Source organism: Marmota monax, unplaced genomic scaffold (assembly GCF_021218885.2).
Source record: "Marmota monax isolate L192 unplaced genomic scaffold, Marmota_monax_Labrador192_F-V1.1 WCK01_AAM20220418_F8-fsc00218, whole genome shotgun sequence".
Lineage (NCBI taxonomy): Eukaryota > Metazoa > Chordata > Mammalia > Rodentia > Sciuridae > Marmota > Marmota monax.
This window is the reverse complement of record NW_026694764.1, coordinates 166,549-194,477: the sequence shown is the minus strand read 5'-3', so window position 1 is coordinate 194,477 and position 27,929 is coordinate 166,549. Positions and strand designations below refer to the sequence as shown.

The following is a 27,929-nucleotide window of genomic DNA, read 5'->3' as shown; positions in this document are numbered from 1 at the left end:
ATCACTCAATACAGAATGAGGTATTGGGGTGTTCATTTATAATGTATTGGTGAAAAATTGGTGCAAAAATTCATCAATAGGAACTATTAGATCGTAGCAGCTTAAAGACGCTCACGATATATGAATTAAAAAGCCAAGTGCACACCCTCTTGTTGTAAGATAAACTATTCATTAATGTGTTTGTGCATGGATTAATATTAGGAAAATACACACGTTACTGGGGGAGTGCCTTTGGAAAAGAGAAGGTTTTCTTTATAGTTGATGCCCTTCGTATAGTTTTAATTTGTTTTTCAAAGGCACGTATATTATATCATTTCCGGACTTGAAAGTGTGGTTAAAAATGTGATTTCAGACAAGCGGTTTCTTAAATAGGTAATACCAAATCCCAGAACGAAGGTGTCTAAAACTGTTTAAAGGAAAATTTTCGGATTTCAGCGCCTTTTGTCCGGACCACGTGTTTACTAAGGACCACAAGCCAGCCTCCGTCCCGCCCCGGGCGGGCCTTATAGGCCATCCCGGAACACCGGAGATGCTACACTCCCGCTGCCTCAGCCCCGGGGCCCCGGGGCCCCTCCACCCCGCGCATGCTCCCACTCAGCCTGAGCCCGGGAGTCCACCTCCATTCAGCCAGTGCGCAGGATCACAACCCCCTCCGTAAGCCCCCTTCTCAAGACGCGTCCGTCGCGGTGTGTTGGCGTCATCGCGCCACGCCACCAGTAGAGCCCGGGGAAGATGGCGGCAGCCGTTCTTAGTGGGCCCTCAGCGGGCTCCCCGGCTGGGGTTCCCGGGGGAGCCGGGGGTCTCTCGGCGATGAACTCTGGCCCACGTCTTCGTCTGCTGCTGCTGGAGAGCGTTTCCGGTTTGCTGCAGCCGCGAACGGGGTCTACCGTTGCTCCTGTGCATCCCCCAGTCTGTTCTGTTCCACATTTGCCCGGGCTCATGTGCCTATTGCGGTTGCATGGGACGGTGGGCGGGGCCCAGGTAAGTCTGAGCTCGCGTGCTCGGGGCTCTGTGGGAAGGTTGGCAAGGCACCCGAGGGCCAGGATTACGCTGCACCGAAGCTGCAGTAGGGAGGTTGAGGGGAGAACGGCAGAAAGCGAATCCAGCCATCATTTCAGACTAGGTTCACGTCTTTCCCCTTTATCCGCCGTTTCTCTAGGGGAAAAATTAGGCCTCATTTTTCTGTTGCTAGGCTATTTGGTAGGCACTCCGGAATGGAGTCAGTTCCAGGCCTGGTCACTGAATAATTGAATGATCTCCAGTCCCGTTTTCTTATGGAGATACCTGTTTTGGGGATTGTTTCCACAGAGTTAACGGACATATTCAACGGATAAATATTTACGTGGTCTTACTGAAAGCCGAAGGCTGTACTAGGCTCTCCATTTACAGACATGATGGCGATGAGCAATGCGCAGTGAAACGCGATGAAAATTGAATCCTAGCAGGGAACCTAACCTAATCCGGAGAATTGTCGAGATTTTCCAAGGGAACTGGAATGTAAAATGAGACCTTATGGATGAGTAGGGGTTGGGTAAGGAAAGAAAATGGGAGAGGGTTTTTAGAGGAAAACTCATGTGGGAAGGCCCTGGGGTAGGAAAGAACTGAAAAGGTTATTGTCCAGAGACTCAGAGGTGGAGGGAAAGCGTGAGTAGAGAGTCAAGTGTCATATTGAATACTTTATTCCTCACACACCTTACCATGAGCACTCTATCAAATCCTGCTGCTTCCCCATAGATTTTCATTCAGCAAATATTTATTGGGTATGGGTTATATGTAACATATTGTTCCTATCTCTAGGTAGATAAATTAGACATGGGTCTTTTCCCTAAGAATTTCTAGTTTAGTTAAGAACAGAAATGAAGGTAAGTAAAAGGGCCTGGAACTTGAGAAGAGAGATACATTGTTTGATCAACCCATTTAAGCTTAATCACCGACTTGACTTTCCCATGGTACCACAAATTTAACAGTTTCAAAATGGTACTACTCCAGGACAGTGCACAATTTCTAGTTCAGATTATAGCAAAGTCTTCTCCTTGTCTTCTTACTACCTGAACAGTAGTTGGAGTGAACTTTCTTGCTTGTTTTTTCTTTTTTGGTGTACTGGGAATTGAATCCAGGACCTAACACATTAGTAGGCAAGCACTGAGTTATATCCCAAGCCATTTCTTTTTGGGTACCGGGGATTGAACTTAGGGACACTTAACCACTGGGCCACATCCTCAGCCTTGTTTTGTATTTTATTTAGAGACAGGATCTCACTGAGTTGCTTAGCACCTCACTTTGCTGAGGCTGGCTTTGAACTCTCCATCCTCCTGCCTCAGCCTCCTGAGCTGCTGGGATTACAGGCGTGTGCCTCTGTACCCGGCTTAAATTTTATTTTGAGGCTGGTCTCAGTAAGTTGCCAGACTGGCCTCAAACCTGCCATCCTGAGTAGGTGGAATTATAGTATGGATCACCATGCCCAGCAATGAGTGAGCTTTCTAAAGTAACTTCTGTTTCTGTTTGCTGCCTTTAAAAATCCTTCAGTACCTGGGCTTGCTTGCTTTCTTTTTTTTTAAATTTCATTTCAGGGCCTTTATTCTTCTCTTGAAATCCCTCCGTGAGCTGCCTTGGCTCTTGCCTCAAATCTTTTCAGTTCTTTGCTTGTTCCTAACCACCTATGATTAAGAAATGTTTATTACATTGTTTCTTTCATTTATATAGTATATTCAACCTCTCTTCTCTGCAGGAGCACAGCTAGGCTTAGATTTGTTTTATTTTTGTTTATAACTGAAAGAAAAATCTTATGGAAATATTCAGACATACACAGATAATGTTTCTAATCATTCCACCCTGAGCTGTCTCTATCACCCAAATTTAACAATGAACATTTTAGCAGTTTTGTTTCATTCCTTCTCAGCTCTGCCCCCTCCCAAGCAAATCCCAGATATTTCTCCTGTAACTATATGCTCTTTGAAGGACAGTGGTTTTTCTTTTCTGCCTTGTATCCCTAGGGCTTAGTAGTGTTCTGTTCTAGCCAGTAGCTAAATATCAGTAAGATTAGAGCATTCTTCTGCTTGAAACTCTACAGTAACTTACCATTGCATGAGGCTGTACATGGCATGTTTACCTCTTGAACTCATCTCATAGGACACTCTGCTTGTCTTAATTGTGTTCCAGCCACCGAGGCTTATCTAATTTCTAGGATACACAGAGGCCATTGCTTATTAATTTTTTTTTTAACTCTTTGCTGGGAAATTCCTGGCAAAGTGAGCTTTTTTAAACTTAGATCTCAAATGTCACCATTTCAGAGGAATCTTTCCTGACCACTGTTGTAAAGTAGCCCCTTTTATTTCATTTATCTCTTTCATTTTATCCTATTTCTTTCCTAGCATTTACCACTATTTGAAAGAAGAAAATTTATCTACTTATCATTTTCTAAGTTTTCTCTTCCCTTCATTCCCAGTTTAAATTCGGTGATCCATTGTGATCAATTCCTTTGCTCTTCTTGACTTGCATTTACTTGGTAAGTGTTAAATCCAATTCTAACTTATTTTGTTCCTGCATCTTCACAGCTCAGTATAACTAGAGAAAACCGTGAGTCCTTGCTTTATGATTCCACTTTAAATTCATGGCCATTGTCCTCAGAAGTGGACTTTTAGTGTTGCCCAGCAAACCTGTTACAGTCCCACTTTCCTAGACAACTGTTTTGTACCTTCTTCAAACCTCTCCTAATATTTTTTGTTTTTTCCCTACTAATTTTCTACATTTTCACTCTTACTTGGTGACATCATGGAGAAAGGAGAAATGGATGGATGGGAATTTCCATAGACTCCCACCACCATATTTACCAGCTTACCTGTGACAAATGCTTTGCCTTCCCCCATGTTACTAGTGATGAGCTGTCCATACTCTTACATAAGGCTGGTTCCTCTGCATGTGTACTAGACACTTTCCCTTACCACTTACACAGAACCTTGTTTCAGCAGATCTCTACTCCACCATCATCAACTTCCCCTATTCGCTGGTGGATTATTTTCATCAGTATATAACTCAAAGCTGCTTTAAAAAAAATTACCCTCCAGTTCCTGTCCCATTTTTATATTTTATTTTATGGCAAAACTCCTCAAAATAATTCTCTATACTTGATTGCTTCCATTCTTCTTTTTTTTAAACATTAAAGTTCACAGAAAAGTTGAAAGATTAAAAGAAATCCTACATATCCTTTACCCACAAGTCAACATTTAATTCATTTAATTTATTTATTTGCAGTACTGTAATTGAACCCAGGGTTCTTTTACCACTGAATCTTTACTTCAGCCCTTTCATTAAAATTTTTAAAAATTTATAGTCTTACTAAGTTGCCCAGTTTGGCTTCAAATTTGCAATCATCTTGCCTCAGCCTCCTAAGTAGCTGGGATTACAGGTGTGCACCACCACACCTGGCCCAATACTCTTTAAAAAGGTCAAAATCAACTTGATGGTGGTGGCTTCTGTCCTTAAATCCAGGAATTCAGGAGTCTGAGGTAGGAGGATTGCAAGTTTGAGGCCAAACTGGACAACTTGGTGAGACCCTATCTCAAAATCAAAAGGATTAGAGATGTATTTCAATGTGATAAAGTGCCCTTGGGTTTAGTCTCTAGTACTAAAAAGAAAAACAAAACAGTACAGGATAGTTGTTTTGTAAGATGCCCTTCCATTTGGTTTTTCTGGGTTTTCCTTAGATTGAGATTGTGCATTTTCAGCAGGAGTTCTGCAGAAGTTATGATGTGTCATTCTTGGAGCATCCACATCAGGAGGCATATATTGTCTATTTTTTTCCATGTTGATATATTAATTTTCATCTCTGGGTTAAGATGTATTTTCTAGGTTTCTCAACTATAAACTTATGATTTTTCTATTTGTAATTAATAGATATCTTGGGAGATGATTTAAATGTCCTGTGTCTTAACCTTTCATCTGTTTTGCCATCCATTAAAGTTCCTTCCCAGAATAGATTATTACTATGATGATTATTTCATTGGGCTAATCTGTTCAGCCACTTTGCCAAAACACTTTTTTGGGGTGATCTGGTAACTCTTGAAGGTAATCCTAGTGACCATTAAGAGAGTAAGTTCATGGGTCAAATTTGAGTCCTTATGTTACTTGACCCATCTATATCATTCAGTATAGTTGATTGTTCCTTCCTTTGTTTTGGGGGGAGTACCAGGGATTGAACCTGGGTATACTTAGCCACTGAGCCACATCCCTAGCCCTTTTTTATTTTTTATTTTGAGATAGGGTCTCGCTAAATTGCTGATGCTGGCTTTGAACTTGGGATCCTCTTACCTCTCTCATCCTCCCCAGCTGCTGGGATTATAGGTGTGTGCCACCGTGTGTCTGAATCCTTCCTTCTTAAAAGACTTTCTTTATTTGGCTTCTGGGATAGCACTCTCTCAATTCTCCTCCTACCACACTGTTTACTCCTTTCCAGTCTTTTCCAGTAAAGACTAGTTCTTCCTTATTTCTTTGACCTCTATAAAGGTTAAAGTTCCCAGGAACCCAATCTTCACACTGCTTCTTTGCTTTATTTATTCCGTTTATTTATTTCTGCTATGTTTATTTCATTGGTGAACTGATCCAATGTCATGACCAAAAACTCCCAAATTCACATCTTAACCAGGAATTCTTGTAACTCCAGACTTGTCTACCCAGTGCCTGTTTGGCGTTTCCATTTTGATGCTAAATAAATACCACAGATTTAACATACCTGAAACTGAATTCCTGATTCTTACCTCCAAGACCTACTTCTCCTGAATCATTCCTCTTAGTAAATGGCACCTCTGTCTAATTTTCAAGTGATAAACTTTGAGGTTATCTTTGAGTTCTCTCAGTATCTCCCATCCATATCCAGTATGCATATTCATATCAAATTCCATTAGCTTTACCTTCAGAATTTAATTGGATTTTAACAGCTTTTTATCCACACTCTTACCAGGTTACAAAGAGATAATACTGGGATCAAACCAGGGCCTCATACATGCTACGCAAGAGCTCTACCACTAAGCTACATCCCGGCTATTTTTATTTATTTTTTTATTTTGTGACAGTGTCTCACCACGTTTTGCAGGTTGGCCTTGTATTTGTGATCTTCCTGCTTTAACTTCTGGAGTAGCTAATAGGTTATAGTATTCACCAGTATAATCTGGTATGTCTGTCTTTGTTTATTTACTTATTTTAACCATAAGTCAGATAATGTCACTTTTCTGCTTAATTCTCTCCTTTAAAAAAAAGTTTTTATTGAAATGTGATTCATATACTGTATAGTTTACTCATTTAAAGGGTACAATAGTTTTGTGTGTGTGTGTGTGTGTGTGTGTGTGTGTGTGTGCTGGGAATTGAACTCAGGGCCTTGTGCAGGCCCTCTTCCAACTGAGCTATATCCCCAGCCCCAATACAATGTTTGTTTTTTTGTGTGTGTGTGTTTGCAGAGTTGTGCAACCATCACTGTGTTTTGAACGTTTTCATCACTCTATATAGGAACGTTGTACCCATTGATAGTCCCTATTTCCCATCAACCCCTCTCTGACTGCTTCCAGCCATAGGTGACCATTAGTCTACTTCTATAATTTTTTTTTTTGTGTGTGTGTGGTCACTGGTACTGGGGATTGAACCCAGGGACACTCTCCTACTGAGCTACATCCCAGCCCTTTTTACTTTTTAGACAGGGCCTTGTGAAATTGATGGATATTTGAATTATTTCTACTTTTTCATTGTTAGAATAATACTGTTTTGAACTATATACAAGTTATTGTGAGCACATGTTTTCATTTTATGTAATATTTTAGTTAATTTTGTGCATAAAACAACCTAGGAGTGGAATTTCTGGGTCATGTATTCACTCTGCATATAACCCCATTTTTGTTGTTGTTGTTGTTCTGGGGATTGAACCCAGGGATACTGTACCACTGAGCCACATTTCCAGCCTTTTTATTTTTTCTTTTGAGACAAGATCTCATTAAGTTGTTGAGGCTAACCTTGGCTTCGCGATCCTCCTATCTCAGCCTCCCAAATATCTAGGATTACCCAGCACCTGGCTTATGCATATTGTTTTGAGGAACTGCCAGATTGTTTTTTCCAAAATGACCATCTTGCATTTTTATCAGTAGCATATGAGGGTGTGTCTTGTTCTCATTTGTCTTTAGATCTCTGCCTACACAGACTTTCAAGAGAGGACTTTTGTGCCCATTTTACTACTTAAGTACTATCTCCCTTCCTACTCAGAGCACTGCTTTCCTTCTTTACTCTGCTTTATTCTTTCTTTAAACATTTAGCACCATCTGACATATATGTACTGGAACATTTTATTGTTATTATTTTTGGTACTGGAGATTGAACCTGGGGTGCTTTACCACTAAGCTACATCCCCAGTTCTTTTTATTTTGAGACAGGGTCTTGCTAAATTGCTGAGGCTGGTCTTAAACCTGGTTCTTCCTGCCTCAGCCTCCCACTTTGTGCTGGCATTACAAGTGTGTGCCACTGCAGCCAGCTTATGTAATATTTTAGTTAATTTTGTGCATAAAACAAAGTTTGGGTACATTGAACTGTAAAGAAGTGAAGCTGACGCTCTTAGTCACCCATGTGGACAATCTGTGGTTGTTTGGTATCACCATCATTTGTGGCAATGAATTTATATGCTAAGCAATCATTTCTTATACTTATTAATACTTAAGTACTTTGCAGTGAAAAATATGATATGACACACCATTAATACAGTAAGTGATAAGGAAGCAGTACAAAAATATCATCAAAATCCCTGCATTGAGTCAGGTGTGGTGTCACATGCCTGTAATCCCAGCAGCTCAGGAAGCTGAGGCAGGAGTATCACAAGTTCAGAGCCAGCCTCAGCAACAGCGAGGCACTGAGCAACTCAATGAAACCCTGTCTCTAAATAAAACACAATAAAGGGTTGGGAATGTGGCTCAGTGGTTGAGTGCCCTGGAGTTCAGTCCCTGGTACCCACAGGAAAAAAGAAAGCAAGAAAAGCCCTGCATCAGTTATTGAATACCAGTATCTGCAAATAATGGCACCTACATGTGTTTTCATTGAAAGGTTACTGTGTACTGTTTTAGTGTTTTTTTTTTTTTTTTTTTTTAAGTGAACACAAACATGTGAAACAGCTGCAAGACTAGGAAGTGGGTCCTGAAAGAATGAGAATGCATTTTTTTGGATGACTTTTTGAAATGTTTCCTCTAGTCATCTGCCCCATTAACATTTTTTGTTTTAGAAGTCTCTCTTTGATTTTACAAATGGACATGATTTCTTATTCAGTTATGAATGCATATTGCTTTAGTCCTTAAGTAAATCCTTCACACATTTTCACCATGTCATCTGTAGGTACATTTTCCCCAATATTAACATCATCTTCATCATCACTGTTATCATGAACACCTATGTGTGCTGTAAGTAAATACACATGCTTTTTTCTTATTACGGTTACCTATAGAGGTATCTGCTTTTTTAAAATTTTCAACAATATCTTTACATTAGAGAGCAGAGAATAAGCAGCAAAATAAAACACTGAGTATTGCATGTAATCCATGTGGAGCATTGTGAGGAACCTGTCATTGGCTGGTCTGGCCTTCATGCCTCCATTTTACAACCTTTTTTGGGTAGGCTTATGTGGGGGAAATTTGAGCTGTGGGAAAGAGAATTACAGCTGAAGGGGGCTGAGAGGGTCCTCTTTTTTTCCCCTTGGGGGCACTGCATAAGCTACTGTATACCTGTTTTAACTGGCCCCATCACGTAAGGTCAGGTGTGGAATTTTCCACTTGTGTCATGCCAGCACTCAAAATGTTTTGGATTTTAGATATTTGAGTTAGGAATGCTCAACCTGTTTTTATTTCATCAGTTCTTTATTTTCTGTCTCTAACTAGAAAGTAAACTATCCAGCATCTAAGACAATGTCACATTTGAATAAACATTTATTGAGCTATATGTTCCTTCACCTGACCCAGTACATGATGTGTGTTCAGAAAGATGCATGATGTGTGTTCAGAGAATGAGTGATGCTGGGCATGGTGGCACATTCCTGTAATTCCCAGCAACTCGAAAGGCTGAGGCAGGAGGATTGTAAATTCAAAGCCAGCTTCAGCAATTTAGGGAGACCTTGTCTCAAAAAAAAAAAATTAAAAGGGCTGGGGATGCAGCTCAGTGGTAATGTACCTCTGGGTTTAATACCCAGTATGAAGAAAAACAGAAACAATGAGTGTTGTATACCATTAGGAAGATACAGGTGCCATGAGGGGGGGGGTCTGGTCCTTCTGCCAGTAGAGAAGTTGTCTGTGGGAGGGCCAATGAGGAAACCTCTTTCATGGGCTTCCACAGTATGAGAGGATGGGGAACCTTGGAGGGAAGACTCTGGCTGAGTAATCTGTGATGTCCTCTTTACAGCTGTATGGAAATCAGGAACGGGAGAGGATTTGCTTGGGTATGAAGGCAGAAGGATGGGGAATGAGTTCAGTGTCCCTTCAGCTATGGTTTCTGGATATCTCTATGCTGAGTGCTTTCCAGGGATCCGAGGTGAACCTGACCCATTGTTGAAGACTAATGGAGGGATGAGTTTGGCTCTTCTTGGATAGCTCTGATTTGTTGGGTGTGGTATGGTGGAAGGGATCAGGCAAATTAGAAGTTGAGGAAGAGCTCAGAGGCTGATATGAGTGTTACCCACAGGAGAAGAGGACACAGGTGAAAGGCCTCTAGAGGGATGATCTTTTGGCTTCAAAGGAACTGTAACTTCAGAAAGGATTTTGGATGTGCTGGGACAGGGAAAGCTTGGAGAATTCTGCTTGTGTTTAATGTCCTATTACCTAACTTCTTTTTTCTAGAATCTTTCAGCCCTTGGAGCATTGGTGAGTCTCAGTAATGCGCGTCTAGGTTCCATCAAAACTAGGTAAGTCTTTTAACACTTTTTTCTCCCCCTTGATATTAAGAATTGAAGCCAGGGGTGCTAAACCACTGAGCCATATCCTCAGCCCTTTTTTATTTTGAGACAGCTTAGGGTATCACTAAATTGCAGAGGCTAGCTTTGAATTAATCTTCCTGCCTCAGCCTCCCGAGCTGTTGAGATTATAGGCCATGTGCCACCATGCCTGGCTCTTTGGCCTTTTTGATTTTTTGTTTTGAGACAGGGTCTTGCTAAATTGCTCAGGGCTTTACTAAATTGCTAAGGCTGACCTTGACTTTGAGATCCTCCTGCCTCAGCCTCCCAAGTTGCGGGGATTATAGGTGTGTGGACCACCACACCTGGCTTCCCCCTCCTCCTCTCCAGGGGTATGTTCCCTTAGGGAGTGAACTGTATATACACCTGTCCATCTATTATCACCACCCTGTGGATTCAAAAGATTTCTCCATTTCCAGAAGGGTGGGAAGTTTCTTTCTGATTGTGAGCTCTCCTTGAGTTGAATCTACCCTTTCCAGTTTCCAAGTTTCTATTCTTTACCTGGGCCTCCTTTCTTTCCTTGCTGGCCCCACCTTACCTTAGGTCCTCCAAGCATTTCAGGAGGTGGAAAGCACAATGGATCTGGGGTTGAAGTCTTTTATTAGAGCCCATGAGAATAAAAGTGCAGTCAATAGCCCCCACCCACTGTGTCACACCCTTCTTGCTTGTAAGGTTTGAGGGCCTGTGTCTGCTGTCCCTGCTGGTGGGGGAGAGCCCTACAGAGATGTTCCAGCAGCACTGTGTGTCCTGGCTTCGTAGCATTCAGCAGGTGTTGCAGGTAAGGATTCAGCTGCCTACTGCCCTCTCCTTTTCCCACCTGATCCTTCTCCTGGGTCTGGTATTTTTTTGTGTGTGTGTGTGTGTGCCTGGGACATTTAGTTCTGAGGACAGAATGATTAGAGAAGCAATTTCCTGAAAATAGGGAGATTAAACTTGAAATAGAAACATCCTTTCAAACTTTTTTTTTTTGATATTTTTATCTGCTGGCTTATTTTAATTCATCTGATCTATCACACACTGTAACCTTTGACAGCTTCACTCCTTAGTTAGCTTTTGTAATGAATGTCATCGCTAAATTGCTAATATTCCTTTTTCTGGGTTTGTTTTGGTCTACTCCTTTGTCGTCCCCCCCCCCCTTTTTTTTTAGTACTGGAGATTGAATCCAGAAGGGTTTAACCACTGAGCCACATCCCCAGCCCTTTTTTATATTTTATTTAGAGACAGGGTTTCACTGAGTTTCTTAGTGCCTTGCTGGCTTTGAATCCATGATCCTCCTGCCTTAGCCTCCCAAGATGCTGGGATTACAGGTGTGCACCACTGCTCCTGGCTTCCTTTGTTCCTCTTTTAATGTTTTAATTTCTCTTCTCTCCTTTTCCATGCTTTGATGATGTCTGTACTTAGTTTTACAGCAAACTGTGTGCTAAGCTCTGGGCAGACAGTGGTAAGGTGTACTTGGACTCTTCTTTCATGGTGCCTAGAGTCTAGTACAGAGGTTGGGAAATTTTCTCAATGAAATAAGTGTTTGCAGATAGTAAATGTTTTAGGCTGGTGAACCACATGTTTCTGTCGTCTGTTGTTTGTTTTCCATCACTTTAAAAATGTGAAAACCATTTTTAGCTTGTGGGCCATGAAGAAACAGGCACCCACAGACCCTAGTTTGCTATTTTCTGTTCTAATGGAAAACACTTTAACTGAATAATGATACAGTTGAATGTGATGTGATAAACTGAGGTAGGTGCTATGGAGGTAGAATCTGATCCCAACTGCAGAGGTAGGGATTGGGGTCAGAGGTTTAGGAATGGCTTTCCTGAACTGATCAGTAGTAGTTAATTGGGCTGAAAAAAATGTTGTAAGAGTGCATAAACCCTGACAGAAGAGAAGTTGCCGTTTGAAGAATTGAAAGCATGCTGGTGTGGCTGGAGTTGATGAGACACAAATGGGAAGATAGATTGTGACCAAAATATGTATGGCCTTGATAGTCACATTAAGGATTTTTAGTTTTATTCTGAGAGCAGTGGAATTCATCCAAAGTTTTAAAGTTGATATCTTAGTATACCAAATACTAACAGACAAAATAACAAAATACTGTAGATGGAGATTTATCTGGGTCACACTTCTGGAAGCTGGGAAGTGCAGGATTGAGAGGCAGCATTTAGTGAGGGCAACATAACGTGGGTGGCATCACATGGGAGGTTGGGTGTTAGGTGTGTGGGGTTGTGGGCATGAGTATGCATGCCCAGAACTTGCTTTTATAGTAAACCCAATCCTGTGATAATGACATTAACCCATTTTACCCTCATAACTTAATCACCACCTAAAGGTCTTACCTTCCTAAGTTATTGTGTTGAAAAGTTTCCAGCACATGAATTTTGGAGAACATTAAAACCATAGCAGTGGGAGTGAGGAAATAGTGGTAACAGTGATGGTCAAGTTTTTATTTAAAAATAGCACCCTGGCTGCTGTGTGGAGAAAGGATTAGAAAGGAGAAAATTAAAACAGGAATACCATGTGGAAGACTACTGAAGTAATCTAGAACATTTGCAGTAGCTTGAATGAGGGTGGTGGCAGTAGAATTAACGAGAAATAGATATATATAGAGATACAGAGGCAAAACAGGGATTCCTGATGATTGATTAGCATTAGGGAGAAGACATGCCCAGAATGACTCACGGACTTGAGAACATTGGAAGACAGCCAGGTTCAGAAGGAATGGGAGAAAACACCATAGATGTGTCTGTCCTTGGGTGTTATATAGAATCCTTCTTCATAAGCATCTCATCTGTCATGACTGGAAGTGTCTCCATATAGCCTTGAAGGGTTCAGAGGGTTGGGGCTTTAGTTGGTATTTTTTTTTTTTTTTTTTTTGGTACCAGGGATTGAACCCAGAGGTGCTTAACCCCTGAGTCACATCCCCAGCCCTTTTTTATATTTTATTTTGAGACAGGGTCTTGCTGAGTTGCTTAGGGCCTCTCTAAGTCGCTGAAGCTGGCTTTGAACTTTCCATTCTTCTGCCTCAACCTCCCGAGCCACTGGGATTATAGGTGTGCGCCACCACACCCAGCTAGTTGGTATGTTTCATAAGGGAAGGAGCATTCAATATTTAGATAGCAGTTAACATTGAGAATGAGATATCAAGATGAGTTTTGTACCAGCTGAGTTTCAAGGTGTACCACAGGTAATGGTCAGATAGAGGAGAATCAACTTAACAAAGGAGACCAAGATGATAATAGAAAGGAGGTAACTAGGGTGGTAGGTTGGATGAAATCCAACAGAAGAGAGAGTAGCAAGCAGGATTGTGGGTTGGATGGATTCCAAGGGAAGGACTCTTGAGGGAAGGGGCAAGAGTCATTTCTGTTAATACTCCTGTGAGATGGAACAAGACACAGATCTAAAATTGCTTATCATGTTAGTAAATCCAAAAGTTGTTAAGACTGTAGTGAAAGTGTTTTTGATGGAGCTATAGACACTGAAACCAGGTTAGCTTGGGATGAAGATAAGTGGGAGAAGGAGAATGGAAGTAGAAGTAGGGAAAATAGGTGAGCCTTTCAAGATTTTAGCTCTAATGATAAGGGAGAGAAATTGGGCAGTTAATGGAATTTGACAAGTGGAACACTAGATGGGATCAAGGAAGAATAATATGTGTGTGTATGTGTAGTTTTGATTCATTTTTGTACTGTGAATTGAACCCTGAACCACTCTACTGCTGAGCTATATCCCCAGTCCTTTCTGTTTTCATCTTTGGGTCAGGATCTCATTGAGTTGCTGAGGGCCTTGCTAAATTTCTGAAGCTGGACTTGAACTTGTGATCCTTCTGTCTTAACCTCCTGAGTCTGGAATTAAGAGGTGTGTGCCACTGCACCCAGCTTGAGGAGTTTTGAAGTTGGGAGTGCTTGAGCACATGTAAATGTCAGTGGGTAGAATCCATTCGAGGGACAGAAGAGAGAGCTGGTTGATGTGTAAAGTTTTGAAAAGAAGGGATGGGATAGTATTTTAAAACATAGTGGACAGGAGGAGGCAGGCAGGCTTTAGCAGAGGAGAAGGATGATAAGGGTTTCAGATTTGGGAACAGGAAACTAAGGTGGTTCCCATCTTTGGGCTTTAGTTTTCTAAGATGTAGGCAAGGCCACCTCAAGGTGGTAGTGGTGGGAGAAGTTGGGTTTGGAAGTTCAAGGAAAAGGTTTGAGTAGCCGAGGAAATTAGCCAATGCAGTAGGATTGCTGGACAGCGTTGAGAGCCTGTGGTTGGTAGGCAGGCCCACCTCGTCTTACTTTCTTAAGAAGTATTCTTATTTATTTTGTTGGCTCATGGTCTCCCCTGGTGTAGAAGGAAATCTGTATTAAATGCTTTGTCCTTAAATAGTGTTAATTTTCTTTCTAAATCCAATGATTTTCTTTTTTTTTTTTTTTTTTTTGAAGAGTAGTATGAGAGATTCAAACAACTCTTTGTTATTGAGGACTGAACCCAAAGGAACTTTACTACTGAGCCACATCCTCAACCCTTTTTTAATTTTGAGACAGGGTCTTGCTGAGTTGCTAAGGCTGGCCTTAAATTTGTGATCCTCCTGCCTCAGCCCTGCAAGTTGCTGAGATTACAGGTGTGTGCCACCAGCCCAGCTCAAACAACTCTTGAAATCTTCAGGTGAATTGGATCTTGAGGAGTGGCTTCCTTACCTTTTTCCCTTCCTAACAGATATTCCTGGGATTCCAGATACTTTTAATATTAAAATATTAAGCACAAGTTCTTTCTGAAGACAAATATGTTCTTTTTGGATCTGTATATTCTCTGTGGCCCTTTTTCCCTACAGTAGTAGATTTGATGATACTATTGACACCGACTGTGATGTTTCTCAAAAGCCCTGTGTTGTTATACCTCCTGTTCCTCCTCTTGGTGACAGTGGAGGTGAGGTTGGCAGCATGGGTGTTGTTGCTTTTAGTCCCAGGACCCTCCACCCACCATGGAGTTGGCTGTGGCTGTCCTGAGGGACCTACTCCGGTATGCAGCCCAACTTCCTACACTGTTTCGGGACATCTCCATCAACCACCTTCCTGGACTTCTCACTTCCCTGCTGGGCCTTAGACCAGAGGTGAGACACTTCCCCACTGCTTTACCCCTAGGAGTCTTTGCCCTTATTTACACTGTTTGGATTAAAGAATGTGGTGAGAAGTAATTAAGGAATAGGATGAAGAAGTGGGATGAGGGAGGAGCAAGAAAAAAGTGAGTGTGTGGAGAAAGGACCTTCTAGGGTAGTAGAGTGCAGTGGGTTGGGGGATGTGCATGGGGCCATTGGGCTCTTGATTTCTTCCTTCTTCCTGACTTTCTGTTTTTCCTACAGTGTGAGCAGTCAGCATTAGAAGGAATGAAGGCTTGTATGACCTATTTCCCTCGGGCTTGTGGTTCTCTCAAAGTAAGTATTCATGGAAACTCTTCTCCCCACCAATATAAGCCTTGATAGCACTCTTAACCTCAGATCCCATTTCTGAGATTTCTAAGCACCTGTCTCAACAACTATAATGATATTACCTTGGAGCACTTGTTTAATCTTCACAGATCAAGAAATTAGAATTAAGCAACTGGCCTAAGATCAGCAGGGATTAGTACCTTTATTTATTTGTTTGATGTTAAGACCTAGGCTGTACCCATGGACTCCTTCCCACAACTAACCACCAACCACCCATTTACTCCCTTTCCTCCTTCCTTTCTTTCCTCCTCCTTCCCTTTCTTCTTCCCTCCTTCCCCCTCGCCCACCTGCCTGCCTGCCTTCCTTCCTTCCTTCCTTCCTTCCTTCCTTCCTTCCTTCCTTCCTTCTTCCTTCCTTCCCAAACCAGGAATTGAACCCATGGTCACTCTACTACTGAGGTGCATCCTCAGCCCTTTTTATTTTCTATTTTGAGACAGGGTCTCCCTAAATTGCCCAGGCCCTTGAACATGCAATCCTCCTGCCTCATCTCCCAAGCAGCTGGAATTAGATACATGTGCCATTGTGTCTTGCCTTGTTTCTCTTTCTGCCTTGCTTTCTCTGAATCTATAGAATGCCTTGCCCATTTTTCTACATCCTATCTTTGTTCCTGTAGGAGGCCTTCTTGATGTATTGCTTTCCTAGGACAACTCTTCCAAAGTTTCTTTTTGTATTCCTGCCTAAATTCCCTTTGTCACCCCACTCCACACCACTTATCATGATCCATACAAAATGACTATACATGGCACAGATGAGGGAAGAGGCCAGGGGAAGAATTAATTTTTTTTTTTTAAGAGAGAGAGAGAGAGAGAATTTTTAATATTTATTTTTTTAGTTATTGGTGGACACAACATCTTTGTTTGTATGTGGTGCTGAGGATCGAACCTGGGCCGCACGCATGCCAGGCGAGCGCACTACCGCTTGAGCCACATCTCCAGCTCCTTAATTTTGTTTTCAGAGCTTGGTGTATGTTGTTCCAGGATCTCCTAGCTTTGATGGTCTGGGTTGAGAAATCTGCTGAGATCTGAATTGGTTTCCCCCTGTATGTAATCTGAAACTTTTCTCTTGTGGCTTTTAAAATTCTATGCTTATTCTGTACGCTTGGCATTTACATTATAATGTGCCATAGTGTAGATCTGTTATAGTTTTGTACATTTAGTGTCCTGTAAGCCTCTTATATTTGATTATCCAATTCATTCTTCATATTTGGGAATTTTTCTGATATTATTTCATTGAAAAGATTGTGCATTCCTTTTGTATATGTGTGCCTTCCTCTATCCCGATAATTCTTATATTTGTTCTTTTCATGTTATCCCATAATTCTTGAATATTCTGTTCATGGTTTCTTACCATCTTCATTGTGTGGTCAGCTTTATTTTCAAGATTATATATTTTGTCTTCATTGCCTGAGGTTCTGTCTTCCAAGTGGTCTAGTCTGTTAATGATGTTTTCTATTAAAGTTTGTATTTGGTTTATTTCCTTCATTTTAAGGATTTCTTTTCTTTCTTTTTTTTTTAAGAGTCTGTCTCTTTCTTGAAGTAATCTTTTGCTACCTGTATTTGCCCTCTTATCGCTTTGTTGGAATGATCAATTGTTGCCTATAATCGCTCTCATCTTATTCTGTGCTTTGCAGATCATTTTAATTATGTACATTCTGAATTCCTTCTCTTTACATTTCATTTACTGTGTTGTCAATGGATTCTATTATTGTAGCATCTTGGTTTGTTTGGGGGCAGTTTCTTCCCTTGTTTTTTCATGTTGTTCATGTGTCTTCCTCTCTGGCAGTACAGATCTGAGGTATTATAATTTTTATTCCGTAATCTTGTAGTGTCCCTGCAGGTTACCAATACCTCGCCTCTGGTTTAACTAGGCCTGCAGGAACCTTGGTTATAGTCTTCCTTGTCCTGGCTGTTGTCTCTAGATGGAAGCGAACTGGGAGGGCCATGCATTGGTAGATGGGGGGCTGCAGTGCTGTCAGTCTCCTCCTCCACGTGTATGTGGTCAGTGTCCTCCTCCATGCATTGGTTGCCAGGGCCATCTCCTCTGCCTCCCCCGTGCGTCGGGCTGGGGTCCAGTTTTGATTTTCAAGTTGCTGCTACAGATATGGATAGTTTACAAATTCTGTTAAAGCAGTAACAGTTTACAAATTCTATTAAAACAGCAACAGTTAAGGGTCATTTGTAATTGGCATATCTGTGTAATTGGGTGTGAGCTATACCTAAAAACCAGTAGGTGTTGCATTGTAGTTCAAATGTTTTCTCTTACTATATATAAACTGATAGATTTAATGATAATTGGCCTCATGCTGGGAACAAACTAGCATGACTTTCTCTCTTTTTCCAATTTCACAGATAGAAGATTTGTTCATACTCTAGGTCTTAGCAACCTCAGTGTACTTTTTTTTGTGTATGTAAGTGGAGTACCTTTTTACTTAAAGGAGGAACTTTATGGCTTCTCTTTGGCATGTCTGGATTGCCAGTAACACTCCTCTCACTCTATGGGGCCGTGATAAAGTAAAATAAGGGTTATTTGAACACAAGCATTATGATGCTGAAATAGTCTGATAACTGAGGTGGCTATTAAAGTATCAAGAGCACGAGCATATGTGAGAATTCACATTCACATAACTTGTATTACAATATGTTGTTAAAATTGTTCTGTTTTATTATTAGTTGTTATTCTCTTACTGTGCCCAATTTAAAACTCACACTTTACAATGGGTATGTATGTATAGTAAAACAAAAACATAGTATATAGGTTTTCAGCTATCTGGTTTCAGGCATCTGTTTGGGTTCTTGAAATGTGCTCCCCATGGTTAAGAGGGAGACCTCTGTAACTGGTTATTTGCAGTATCTGAAAAGTCCTAGAATATGTGCTATTTCTTAGTGAGCATGAGGATGGGTCATGTCCTTGTTGATTCTTTGTTTTCATATGAATGCTCTTAACCACAGCTAATAGAAACTTTGAGTGGACAGGACAGGATTTTGGTAAAGAAACAAAGTATTTGGAGTAACTCATGGATTTTACCAACAATTACTAAAGATTTATTTACTGACATTTTACTAACTGCCTGTCTTGCAAGATGTTTTGTTCGTTCTCAGATTATACAGGTTAGCATTTTGTCCCTAACCAAAATTTGTGAGATTATACTACAAATATCTGTTTTGATTCAGCTTTCTTTGGTATTTACATTTAATTGCATCCCCATGTAAAAGCAGAATGGAAATTGAGTGTTACCTGAAGAGTGGAAATTTGAATAGTCACAGAGATTAGAATGCTAAGTGGTTCCTCTATGGTTGTCTCTTAAGTTTTCAATGTGAGTAGTTGGGAGGTTGATGTGTAATTCAAAGCCTTTTTTAGACAGTATAGTTTTTAGAGTTATGGCCTGTGTTTTGTGTACTCTTTCCAAACAAACAACAAAGCATTCATATGTGGTTGCAGGGTATGCGTACCTTTGTGTATTTATTTATTTATTTGCTACTGTGGATTGAACTCAGGGACTCTCGACCACTGAGCCACATCCCCAGCCCTATTTTGTATTTTAGAGACAGAGTCTCACTGAGTTGCTTAGTGACTCACTTTTGCTGAAGCTGGCTTTGAATATGTGATCCTCCTGCTATAGCCTCCTGAGTTGCTGGGATTACAGGTGTGTGCCACTGTATCTGGCCTGCCTTTATTTCTCTAAAAATAATGTCATCTGGAAAACATCTTTCCCTCTGTTGAGGATTTTGGCTTCGTCTATTGCTTTATCTATTCAGATAAGAATCTGTTTTGTGCACAGGCATTAGGGGCAGTCTATATTTGTGAAATCTTGCAGACCAATACTTAGGAAACTGATAGTTGCCATTTTGAAATATTTATCAATTTTTTGTCTTGTCTCCCAGATGCTCCCAGGGCAGTTGCAATCTTCCATCTCAGGGGTATACTTCCCAAATGAAGAATCTCAAACATTCTGAGTTCCTGAAGTCAGTCTCTGCTGAGGCTTTACCTCTCTTCTTCCTCCTTGCCAAGTTGATTAGTAGTTACTTGGAATGAGGGGGGAGACAAACCCTACCCTTGTGATACACCTAGGACTGTGTGTGTGTGTGTGTGTGTGTGTGTGTGACATGTATATTGTTTCTTTTTTTTGTGTGTGTGTGTGTGGTATTAGGGATTGAATTCAGGGACACTTGACTATTGAGCCACAACCCCAGCCCTGTTGTGTATGTTTTAGAGACAGGGTCTCACTGAGTTGCTTAAGGTCTCAGTAAGTTGCTGAGGCTGGCTTTAACCTCACAATCCTCCTGCCTCAGCCTCTTGAACTGTTGAGATTAGATGTATATGCCACTGCTCCCGGCTTCATGCATGTTTTAAGTGAAATGTTCAGGTGAGCTTGGAACAACTTTGGCTTGCTTTATGGGTTAGCCAGGGCAAACCTTGTGGTTGGCGCCATGTCACTGTACTGTTGTTTATTTTGTTACAGATACACAAGCAGACTTCTGTTGGCCTCAGTCCAGCCATTTGAGCCAGAGTCTCAAAAAAAAGCATGAGTAATAAGTTGGCCCAAAAGGCCAAGTGCCATTAATAGTTGAGGCTTTCGTATTTCTTAATTTCTTGAAGACCTGTCTTTCTTGGAGAAGCAAGTGAGTCAGGAGACCTTGGGTACCACATAAGACATACAAATGCTCTCCGAATCCTAAGGGAAATGGTCCTGCATCCTCCCCTACCTGGGATTAGCTGTAACAGTGCTTGTCTCATGGTTCGTGAGAATCTTGAAGTGTAATATGGGAAACTATATGTGGCTCCTGCCACAGGTAGATAGGGAACCCTTGGGAACTTGGTTTCTGAACCACACACTGGCAGAGGCTTCTATTCCTAGTATCCTCCCTAGTGTTGGGCCTTGTGCCTGGTGCTACGGCTTATTTGTCTTCTGGAAGTGCACCTTTGTACATAGGGTGCCACAGAGTCCAGGATAAAGTTAGTACTTCCCAATCCAGAATTCAAGATTTCAGTCTTCTTCTCTCTTGGCATTTTGTGATTTTGTAGCTTTCCTTAGCATTTTTCTTTCTCTGGCCTCATGATCTGGATTGTAGCCTTTTTTCCTAAACCAAGCTCAGTTCTATTCTCTAGCCTCAGCATTGTTCCCTCCTGATCTTCTTTCTGTCCAGCGTTGGCTATTGTGTCTACCTGATTAACTCTTACATCTCTCTGAAAGTAGAAATGTTATCTTCTTCCTGTTTATATTTCAGTTGTTGTATTCTTCTTCTTCTTTTTTTTTTTTTTTTCCATGAACCCTTCTGAGAGTAATGTTTGATTGTTTGGTACTGGGGATTGAACGAAGCACTTTACCACTGAGCTACATCCTCAACTTCTTACTTTTTTATTTTGAGACAGGGTTTTATTAAGTTGCTTAGGGCCTTAGTTGCTGAGGCTGGCCTCAAACTTAACAATCCTACTACTTCAGCCTCCGGGGTCTCTGAGATTATTAGCATGTGTACACTGCACCCAGCAGTGTAATGTTTTTATTGGAGTAATATTTTTGAATTCATAAAATAAAATGCATAGAATTTTAAGGAAAGCTAGTCTCTTAAAATAGTTTTTAAAATAGAGTAGTATGTTCTAGTTTATTAATACATTAAATAGCAAGGTCTTATTTTAATCTAAGTTGTCTTAAGATGAGAGTTTTCCTTCAGTGATTAGGAGAAACCTAGAGAGAACAAAGATTTTATTACTTACAGGTCCTACCAGGGACCTTATAGGATACATGGCATACCTGGAGGCTACTTACACAAGAGGTTAGGGAACATGAGGAAACAGACCAAAACACACGCACGCGTACACATACACACACTCTCACTTCTGACTCTAGGGCATTATTCAGACAGATTTCCCTTGGAAGTTTTAATTGATGTGTTTAAAGGAATCAAGCATGGGTTCTAGGAGGTGACAGCAAAGCAGTCACTCTGGCATATCTTCCCAGCCCATTCATGGTGTGAAGGTCAGCAGGGCCTTGAGTCCAGTAGGCTGGATCTGGGGGCTGGCTACCAAGAGAACAAGACACATACCAGGATCACTTGCATTGAGCAATTGGGAGAAGGTGGAGAATTGGACACTGTTGGAATGACTGAGCACTGCTTCTGGTATAAGAAAGTTCAGTTTGTATTCACAGTGGATATTAAGGCAACATAAAATTAAAAGAATTCATTATAAATCTAGAAGTAGGTCTTCTAACTACTGTAATTTTAAATTTGTCATGCATATGGATGATATTTCAAGATATGTTACCATTATAATATGAAATAAAAATAAGTATGTTCTGTTGGTGACAGTCAAAGGTACTGCTAACACTGCCATTTGTCTACATTTCCAATTGAAGGGAACACTACATTTCACTTATAGTTAGTGAAAATAATGATGTAATTTTTTCACCTTCTATGTTCAAGGCCTCTGATTTTATTTCCAAATAAATTGTGGCCCTCAGATTAAACACTCTTGTGCCAGAGTTTTCTCATAGCAAGCAGAGATGATGTTTGCTGACTGTCATGTTACTGCTCAGATTTGCTGCCTTTGTTCTGCTCCACTGGCCTGTCCCTCATAACCTCTAGGGAGTGCCTTGATTCGTAGCTTTGGACTCTGGTTTCTGTGTCTGAGTTGGTAGAGGGTTGGAATGTAGAGATTGTTTCTTAGGACTGTGTCCTTGGTTGAGGGAGATGATTGTAATTTTGTAAAAACTGGCAGGACGGAATCCAGTTGTCTGTAGTGCAGGACCCAGGTTCTTTTCTCCCCAGACAGGAGGCTAAGGAGCAGATGTGACATATAGGGTGTTTTCCTGCTATGAAAGAATGTATGATACCAGGCTTCACTGCCCTGTGTAGGCAGTGTGCTTTCTGCGTCTGTAGGAAAGACTGGGTGGAGAGTCTGCCACTGGGAATGGATGGGTGTGCATCTCTGGATCATGGAGCTGCTTCGCAACCTCTTCCTTCTTTTCCGTTCCAGGGCAAATTGGCCTCGTTTTTCCTGTCTCGAGTGGATGCCTTGAGCCCTCAGCTCCAGCAGGTAAAGGAAGTGGGGAGAGAGGTACAGAACTCAGGGATATGAGCCTCTTATGGTTTATTATTAGCTTTTCTTTTATAGCTTTTGGGTTGTTTCCACTTCTCCATGGTTAACATCACTATTCTCGACTTCTACTTTCCTATGCCCATCTGGACCCGAAAGCCTAACTGTCTCTTGAGCTTCCTTTGATTTCCAGCTCTTGGGTTTTAGAGGGGTGGGGGCTCCATAGCTGAGCTAGTTCCATCTGACCAGCTTTCTGCCCTTCCTCTTGCAGCTGGCCTGTGAGTGTTATTCCAGGCTGCCTTCCTTAGGGGCTGGCTTTTCCCAGGGCCTGAAGCACACTGAGAGCTGGGAGCAGGAGTTGCACAGCCTGCTGGCCTCACTGCACAGCCTGTTGGGGGCCCTCTATGAAGGCGCAGAAACGGGTAGGGACCGGGGCTGGTGGTCAATAAGGACTGGGGAGCTTGACAGGAGGGAACAGGAGGGAGGTCCAGAGAGGCGGGGCAGTTGGTTGCTAGGCAAAATGGATGAACATAGCTGGTCATGTACCACCGATGAAAAAGGAAGGAATGGAAAGAAGATAGTATATGAGGTGATTGTTTGCTGCTCAGCTCCTGTTCAGAATGAAGGCCCTGGAGTGGAGACACTGCTTTCCCCTTCAGAAGATGGTGATGCCCATGTCCTCCTACGCCTTCGGCAGAGGTTTTCAGGACTGGCCCGCTGTCTGGGGCTTATGCTCAGGTGTGTGGGTATTGGAAGGAGCAGGGTCTTGGAATGGGAGAGTTAACTTCAATGTGAAGAAGGGAGATTGAGGTGGGTGTGGAGCCATGCTGGGGAGCCTGCTCTGAGGGTCTCCCTGTTCTTATTTTCTTTAGCTCTGAGTTTGGGGCTCCTGTTTCCGTGCCTGTGCAGGAAGTCCTGGATCTCATCTGCCGGACTCTCAGTGTCAGTGGCAAGAATATTGTGAGTGGACTTTGTCCTTTATACATAGCCCTTGTTCAGGACTTTGGGCAACTAGGAAAGCACTGTGACTTGAAGCTCCCCAAACAGACTTATCTCTGAAGCTGTCCCAGATGGCTCCTTATTTTGGTCCAAATACCATAACTCACTGTGCTTCCCTGACACAAGTGCCAGTGTCAAAGTAGATTTTCTCACATAGCCAGTGCCTCCTTATTGGAGGGTGACTTTGGGGATCAACTGAGTCGTTACTGAGAAGCTTAGCCATCCTCTTGTTACCCTCCATTTCAGGGTCTTATTAGAGGATTGGAGTTTGTTTTTGTGTGAGCTGTGGCCAAGGAGTAGGTTCCTAATTATTTGTACATAATGTATAAAGTCACACTCTTCTGCTCTTTCTCTGGCTCTTGCTTTCTTTTCCCACTCCTTACGTTTGCTGATTTTTTTTCTCTAGAGCTTGCTTGGAGATGGTCCCCTGAGGTTGCTATTACTGCCGTCTATCCACCTTGAAGCCTTGGACCTGCTCTCTGCACTCATTCTTGCGTGAGTGGGATTTAGCTGGGTGTGGAGAAGGATCTTGGGCCTGCTGGAAATTAGCATCACCATTCCATCTCTGCCCTTAGGTGTGGAGGCCGGCTCTTACGCTTTGGGGCTCTGATCAGTCGCCTGCTCCCCCAGGTCCTCAACGCCTGGAGCATTGGTAGGGATGCTCTCTCTCCTGGCCAAGAGAGGCCTTACAGGTGATCATCCAGGAGGGGATAAAGGGGAGAGGGTGAGAAGGCATGCAGGTGGACCTGGGGCTCTGGCACAACCAATTTCCATTTATAACCTACCCTCTTTGCTCATACTATAGCACTATTCGGACCAAAGTATATGCTATCTTAGAGCTGTGGGTGCAGGTTTGTGGGGCCTCAGCAGGGGTGCTTCAGGGAGGAGCCTCTGGAGAGGCCCTGCTCACTCATCTACTCAGTGATATCTCCCCACCGTCTGATGCCCTTAAGGTGAGTGAGAACTTATCTCCTGTGCCCTTTGTCCAAATGTGCCTCTTCACTACACTGTCTCCTACCTCTGTCCTGCCTTTCTGTTGGCCTCTGTATAACCTGATTAGTGTTTTCCTCTACCATCAGCTACGCAGCCCTCGGGGGAGCCCTGATGGGGGTTTGCAAACTGGGAAGCCTAGTGCCCCCAAGAAGATAAAGCTGGATGTAGGGGAGGCTATGGCCCCACCCAGCCACCGGAAAGGAGAGAACAATGCCAACAGCGATGTCTGTGCAGCTGCGCTGAGAGGTTGGTGATGCCTGGACCTGTGTGGCTCTGGGAAGGCTTGGAGCCATAGCCTGCAGAATGACCAGAAGCAGCCATGCAGCTATGAGGGCTGCAGGTGGCGTCTTGGGTCCTGCTATTAGACTGGGGTTCTGATAGTTCACCTTGCCCTTCCAGAGTTTCATTTCTCTCCTTTCATTTACTTAACAGACACTTTGTACCCATGTATTAGATACAATTCTAGCCCTTGGGGGAAATCCCTGCCTTTGGAACTGACATTCCCCTATAAGGCAGGATGCCTGGTGGAGCTTCCTTGCCTCCAGTGCAGCCACTAATCTATCAACAGAAGTTAGTAATTGGATGCTATGCAGTTAATGGGTGATTTTCCTTTGGCTCCCATGTATTTCACTCTCCCCCACACCATGTGAAGCAGGGAGTCAACTGTCCAAGTACCTAAGGGCACATTTATAATGGTGTACCTCCATTATCTCATTTAAGTATTATCAATAGCCTTATATCCTAGAGGGGCTTTTATGGTCCCCATTTTATACATGAGAAAGCAGACCAAGGGAAGGAAATAAATGCCTTGCCCAGGGTGCTCAGTGGCAGCCAGATGCTATTGTTGGGCTGTGTGCTTCAGAAGCCCTCAGTCTTTATCTTGTCGGTAGCCTGCCTACAGGTCACATACTATTCTTTTTGCCAGGCCTCAGCCGGACCATCCTCATGTGTGGGCCTCTCATCAAGGAGGAGACTCACAGGGTTAGTGGAACATGTTCTCCATGGAGCCTGGGGGTGGGGGCTGTTGCTCTTTGCATGTGTATGGGGGGTGCCCCTAAGGTGGGTCCATTGAAACCTGGGAGGAGGCCCTGGAGACGGTCTGGGCAGTCTTGGCCAAGTTTCTAGGTGTGCTCTGTGTCCTTTTCAGAGACTGCATGATCTGATTCTGCCTCTGGTCATGGGTGTCCAGCAGGGTGAGGTCCTGGGCAGCTCTCCATATACCAGCTCCTGTTGCCGCCGTGAGCTCTACCGCCTGCTGCTGGCGCTATTGCTGGCGCCTTCTCCTCGCTGCCCACCTCCTCTTGCCTGTGCCCTGCAAGCTTTCTCCCTTGGTCAGCGAGAGGACAGTCTTGAGGTAACTGCTCACTGGGCCCGAGACCCTCTTTGATTATTGGATTCTCTTGTTATGCTGGCCCGTGAGACCATGTATTCCTGAGGGTCACAGTGGCCTTTTCTTCCTTCCTTAGGTCTCCTCTTTCTGTTCGGAAGCACTGGTGACCTGTGCTGCTCTGACTCACCCCCGAGTTCCTCCTCTACAGGCCATGGGCCCCACCTGCCCCACACCTGCCCCAGTGCCCCCTCCTGAGGCCCCGTCTCCATTCAGAGCTCCTTCTTTCCAGCCCCCAGGCCCTATGCCTTCTGTAGGTCCCATGCCCTCAGCAGGCCCATTGACCTCTTCAGGCTCTATGCCCTCAGTAGGCCCAATGCCTTCCGCAGGCCCCATGCCCTCAGCAGGCCCCATACCCTCTGCAGGCCCTGTGCCCTCAGCACGTCCTGGACCTCCAGCCACAGCCAATCACTTAGGCCTCTCTGTCCCAGGCCTGGTATCTGTACCCCCTCGGCTCCTTCCTGGCCCTGAGAACCATCGTGCAGGCTCCAATGAGGACCCTGTCCTTGCTCCTAGTGGGACTCCTCCACCCACCATCCCACCAGATGAAACTTTTGGGGGGAGAGTGCCCAGACCAGCTTTTGTCCACTATGATAAGGAGGAGGCATCTGATGTTGAGATCTCCTTAGAAAGCGACTCTGATGACAGCGTGGTGATTGTGCCTGAGGGGCTTCCGCCCCTGCCACCCCCACCACCCTCGGGCACCACTCCTCCCCCTGTTGCCCCTACTGGGCCCCCAACAGCATCCCCTCCTGTGCCAGCCAAGGAGGAGCCTGAAGAGCTTCCTGCAGCCCCCGGGCCTCTCCCTCCGCCCCCGCCCCCGCCCCCACCTGTACCTGGTCCTGTGACACTCCCGCCACCGCAGCTGGTCCCTGAGGGGACTCCTGGAGGGGGAGGACCCCCAGCTCTGGAAGAAGATTTGACAGTTATTAATATCAATAGCAGTGATGAAGAGGAGGAGGAAGAGGAAGAGGAGGAGGAAGAAGAGGAGGAGGAGGAGGAGGAGGAGGAAGAAGAATTTGAGGAAGAAGAAGAGGAGGAAGAAGAGTATTTTGAAGAGGAAGAAGAGGAGGAAGAAGAGTTTGAAGAAGAATTTGAGGAGGAAGAAGGTGAATTAGAGGAAGAAGAGGAGGAAGAGGAAGAGGAGGAGGAAGAAGAGTTGGAAGAGGTTGAAGACTTGGAGTTTGGGTCAGCAGGAGGGGAGGTAGAAGAAGGTGGACCCCCACCCCCAACCCTGCCGCCAGCTCTCCCTCCTCCAGAGTCTCCCAAAGAGCAGCCTGAGCCAGAACCAGAGCCTGGGCTGCTGCTGGAAGTGGAGGAACCAGGATCAGAGGAGCAGCATGGGACTGAGACAGCCCCTACCCTAGTCCCCGAGGTGCTCCCTTCTCAGGGCGAGGAAGAGAGGGAAGGGGGAAGCCCAGAGGCAGGGCCACCTCCTCAGGAGCTTGTTGAAGAAGAACCCTCTGCTCCTCCAACCCTGCTGGAAGAGGGGACTGAGGGTGGGGGTGACAACGTACCACCCCCACCAGAGACAGCTGCAGAAGAAGAGATGGAGACAGAGTCAGAGGCTGCAGTTCTCCAGGAAAAGGTGAGAGCCAGGTGGAGAAGCACTCTGGCTAGAAAGGTGGGGCTGGTAGGGAAATGGGGTGCAGCTGCTTTTATTAGGGAAGAGGTTTGCCACTTTTCTATGTATACCTATGTATCTGTTTCAAATCTTATGTCTTTGTTCCTAAAAGGAGCAGGATGACACAGCTGCCATGCTGGCTGACTTCATCGATTGCCCCCCTGATGATGAGAAGCCACCACCTACCACGGAACCTGACTCCTAGCTCTCTTCCACATCCCAACACTTTGTTTCCAATAAAGTTATATCCTTAGATATTGATGTGGCTTCTGGCTCTTGCCACAACATATCCCCGGCCAGGAGCCCGGAGTTCTGCAACTGTCATGTTGTCTTTATTGTATAGAGGAGGAAACACTGATTTATAGAAGAAATGAAGGTCTTGTCACTCAGCACATTTAAGAGTCAGAGTTTTAGAATTTTTGCTCTCTGCTCTCATATAATACTAAGTATATGCAAGGATGCTTTTATGGCTAAGACT

General features: G+C 43.5%; 1 protein-coding gene across 1 annotated transcript; it reads left to right on the top strand.

The window, feature by feature from the left end:
• Positions 1-514: 514 nt before the first annotated feature.
• Pelp1 (proline, glutamate and leucine rich protein 1) lies at positions 515-27,706 on the top strand. The gene is made up of 17 exons (XM_046425068.2): positions 515-981; positions 9,846-9,910; positions 10,631-10,736; positions 14,892-15,041; positions 15,291-15,362; positions 22,389-22,448; positions 22,720-22,870; positions 23,057-23,186; positions 23,321-23,408; positions 23,854-23,942; positions 24,023-24,139; positions 24,253-24,400; positions 24,527-24,686; positions 25,366-25,421; positions 25,588-25,794; positions 25,907-27,415; positions 27,564-27,706. Exons 1-17 carry the CDS (start codon positions 733-735, stop codon positions 27,654-27,656), a joined length of 3,450 nt encoding a protein of 1,149 aa, XP_046281024.1. The 5' UTR covers positions 515-732; the 3' UTR covers positions 27,657-27,706.
• The last annotated feature ends 223 nt before the right edge of the window (positions 27,707-27,929 follow it).

Excerpts from the sequence above, each read along its gene's own strand:
- Pelp1 (XM_046425068.2), top strand. The coding sequence starts at position 733 with ATGGCGGCAGCCGTTCTTAGTGGGCCCTCAGCGGGCTCCCCGGCTGGG. Across the intron at positions 24,401-24,526 it reads CACCGTCTGATGCCCTTAAG|CTACGCAGCCCTCGGGGGAG; the intron begins GTGAGTGAGAAC and ends CTCTACCATCAG. Across the intron at positions 27,416-27,563 it reads CTGCAGTTCTCCAGGAAAAG|GAGCAGGATGACACAGCTGC; the intron begins GTGAGAGCCAGG and ends TGTTCCTAAAAG.